Below are 2,703 nucleotides of genomic sequence, written 5' to 3'. Positions count from 1 at the left end.
ATACATATTATAATAATACATATAAATACATAATAATAAAACATGGTTCAAACAGTAATTAACTAGATTATGGAAACTACTTAAGTTACTTATTGTATTTAATGTGTAACATTTCAAATTAATTGCACAAATTGTTTAAACAAAATTCTATGTATAAATACTTAAGTTGATGTGAGTATACATTCATTAGTATTTATAAATTTTTCAATTAATGATTGAAACATAATGTTATAATTATTTAACAAGGTAAATCAAACAAAATATATATTTTAAGTAGCCTTCAAATATACTTATAATAAACTATAATATCTATGTATAATAACTGTAACAAGTATTAAATTATATTTTTAATAGGAAAGTTAATGTACAATGGGTCAAGAGAGTTTGACGTTCTTTTTTTTTTTTTAAATACGTATCTTTATACATTGAAGTGCTGTATTAATATTAAGTATATCTTGCAGTTTCTTTTAACATACAGAACTAGTATATTTTTTCAAAGCACTGAATAACGTAGTTTAAGAAAGTTATGAAAGAAAAATGAAAATTTTATAGTTAAAAAGGTTCAATATACTCGTGACTGTACATATGTCCACAATTGATTACTTTTGTAAGAAAATTATGATTATGGTTATGTTTAATTCACTATGGATATGTTTATGTTAAGTGCCTTAAACTTATGGAGAGTATTTTATATGAGAATCACAGAGTGTAACCTCAAGGCTTGTTCGCATGAGCTGTGCAGTGTGGACATCAAAATTAAAATATTTTTGCATGGAACATTTCTTGAAAATGTGGCTTTATGATAGAAGATAGCTCCTTTTAATTTTGTTTATGTACTTCTTTGTCACACTTTAGTCAATGATTGACAAGTTTTCGAGGAAAATGGAAGAACACATATTTGTTTAAGGTTATACAATATTATTTTGTTGGTTGATTTATTTACAATTCGGCTAACTTTTCCTGTAAGACACATGAAGTGAGTTATCTGTCAAGAATTCATATGTAGAAGATTGTTCGACGGGGCACAAGATTTGTTGCCAAGATGAGTAAGATGTATACAACCGCCTATCTCTCCGACAAGGAGTTGAAGGAACAAGGAAATCGTTTTTTCAGTCTTCATAAATACGAGGATGCTGCGTCCTGCTACACCAAAGCAATTGTGAGTGCCACTATGAATCTATGCAGGCAAGTTACGACACTGCATCTTATTCCTGCAGATCAAAAATCCAACCCAAGCTCAATACTTTACGAATCGAGCGCTGTGTAACCTGAAATTAAAACGATGGGAATCGTCCTGTCAAGACTGCAGACGTGCTCTTGACATCGATCCATGTCTGGTGAAAGGTCATTTTTTCCTGGGTCTGGCACTACTTCAAATGGAACTTTTCGATGAAGCTGTTAAACATTTACAGAGAGGTACATATCCATGTTTTTGTTCAAGATTTTCAATGAAACCTTACTCTAATATGTTTTATGAGATGAAATAGTTATAGGTAAATATATGGGACAATTACAAATTATGTTAGTAATAGTTTTCTTTGATTCCTGCAATTGAACATTTATAATCTAATCATTTCCCTTAATGTATTCATAAATATAAATGTTATACATATAATGTTATTATAATTTGTTGCATTCTATGAAGCACTTTGTGTTAAAAGGAACTATATTATATGTTTACTAATATAGTTTCATAATATATCAATTTGTACATATTCACCTTTAAAGCAGGTTACATTTTATTGTTAACAAATACTTTACAATTATACATTGCATATTTAATATTATATATCATAATATGACTACATAGAAGTATTTTGTGAATATTCTTTTTTATGGTATTCATGGTTTGTACAACAATGTGAAACTTGCCCTTCGTGTTATTACACATCTCAAATGACAATGTCATAGCTGTGGATTTGGCCAAGGAACAAAAATTAAACTATGGAGATGATATGACCAGTGTTTTAAGACAAGCACGTAAACGTTGTTTTGAATTGAGAGAAGAACAAAGAATTGTTCAAGATATTGAATTACAATCATATTTGAATCAGTTGATAGCAGAAGATGCTGAACAAAGCATAGCTGCTTTAAAAGAACAAGAAGCAGCTAAAGATGCAGATAGTAAAGCTGAAGGAGAAGCTGCATCTAGTGAATTTATAAGAAAGAAAGAAGAGATAGAAGAAAAAAGAGATACATATATGACTCACCTTAATGACTTATTTGCTAAAGTGGATGAAAGAAGAAGGGTGAGTTTATATTTCTTAACTATTTTTCAAGTTCTTAATCATCTATGAATGAAAATAATTATATTTCATTTGACATTTTTATGAATATGTGGAATAGAAAAGAGAAGTACCTGATTATTTATGTGGAAAGATTAGTTTTGAAATTTTACAAGAACCTGTAATTACACCAAGTGGGATTACATATGAACGAAAAGATATTGAAGAACATTTGCAAAGGGTGGGACACTTTGATCCAGTTACTAGAGTTCGATTAACTCAAGATCAGTTAATCCCCAATTTAGCAATGAAGGAAGTAGTAGATACATTTTTGCAAGAAAATGAGTGGGCATTATATTATTAATATGTAAAATTAGGTTACTATCGTATTTTTATGATAAATAATTACATATATCATGATTATTTCTGGGTCCTGTTACTTTACACAAATGTGCATATCATTACCTCGTGAACAGTA

General features: G+C 29.1%; 1 protein-coding gene across 1 annotated transcript; it reads left to right on the top strand.

The window, feature by feature from the left end:
• The first annotated feature begins 855 nt into the window (after nucleotides 1–855).
• Nucleotides 856–2,589, top strand: LOC108572570 (E3 ubiquitin-protein ligase CHIP). The gene is made up of 4 exons (XM_017934830.1): nucleotides 856–1,159; nucleotides 1,218–1,416; nucleotides 1,912–2,249; nucleotides 2,347–2,589. The coding sequence occupies exons 1-4, from the start codon at nucleotides 1,043–1,045 to the stop codon at nucleotides 2,587–2,589; spliced, it is 897 nt and encodes a 298-aa protein (XP_017790319.1). The 5' UTR covers nucleotides 856–1,042.
• The last annotated feature ends 114 nt before the right edge of the window (nucleotides 2,590–2,703 follow it).

The sequence above is a fragment of the Habropoda laboriosa genome, unplaced genomic scaffold (genome assembly GCF_001263275.1).
Source record: "Habropoda laboriosa isolate 0110345459 unplaced genomic scaffold, ASM126327v1 scaffold147, whole genome shotgun sequence".
Lineage (NCBI taxonomy): Eukaryota > Metazoa > Arthropoda > Insecta > Hymenoptera > Apidae > Habropoda > Habropoda laboriosa.
Note: the sequence above shows the minus strand (reverse complement) of the source record. Positions and strands in the feature narration are given on the sequence as shown.

Excerpts from the sequence above, each read along its gene's own strand:
- LOC108572570 (XM_017934830.1), top strand. The coding sequence starts at position 1,043 with ATGAGTAAGATGTATACAACCGCCTATCTCTCCGACAAGGAGTTGAAG. Across the intron at positions 1,160-1,217 it reads CCTGCTACACCAAAGCAATT|ATCAAAAATCCAACCCAAGC; the intron begins GTGAGTGCCACT and ends TTATTCCTGCAG. Across the intron at positions 1,417-1,911 it reads TGTTAAACATTTACAGAGAG|CTGTGGATTTGGCCAAGGAA; the intron begins GTACATATCCAT and ends ACAATGTCATAG.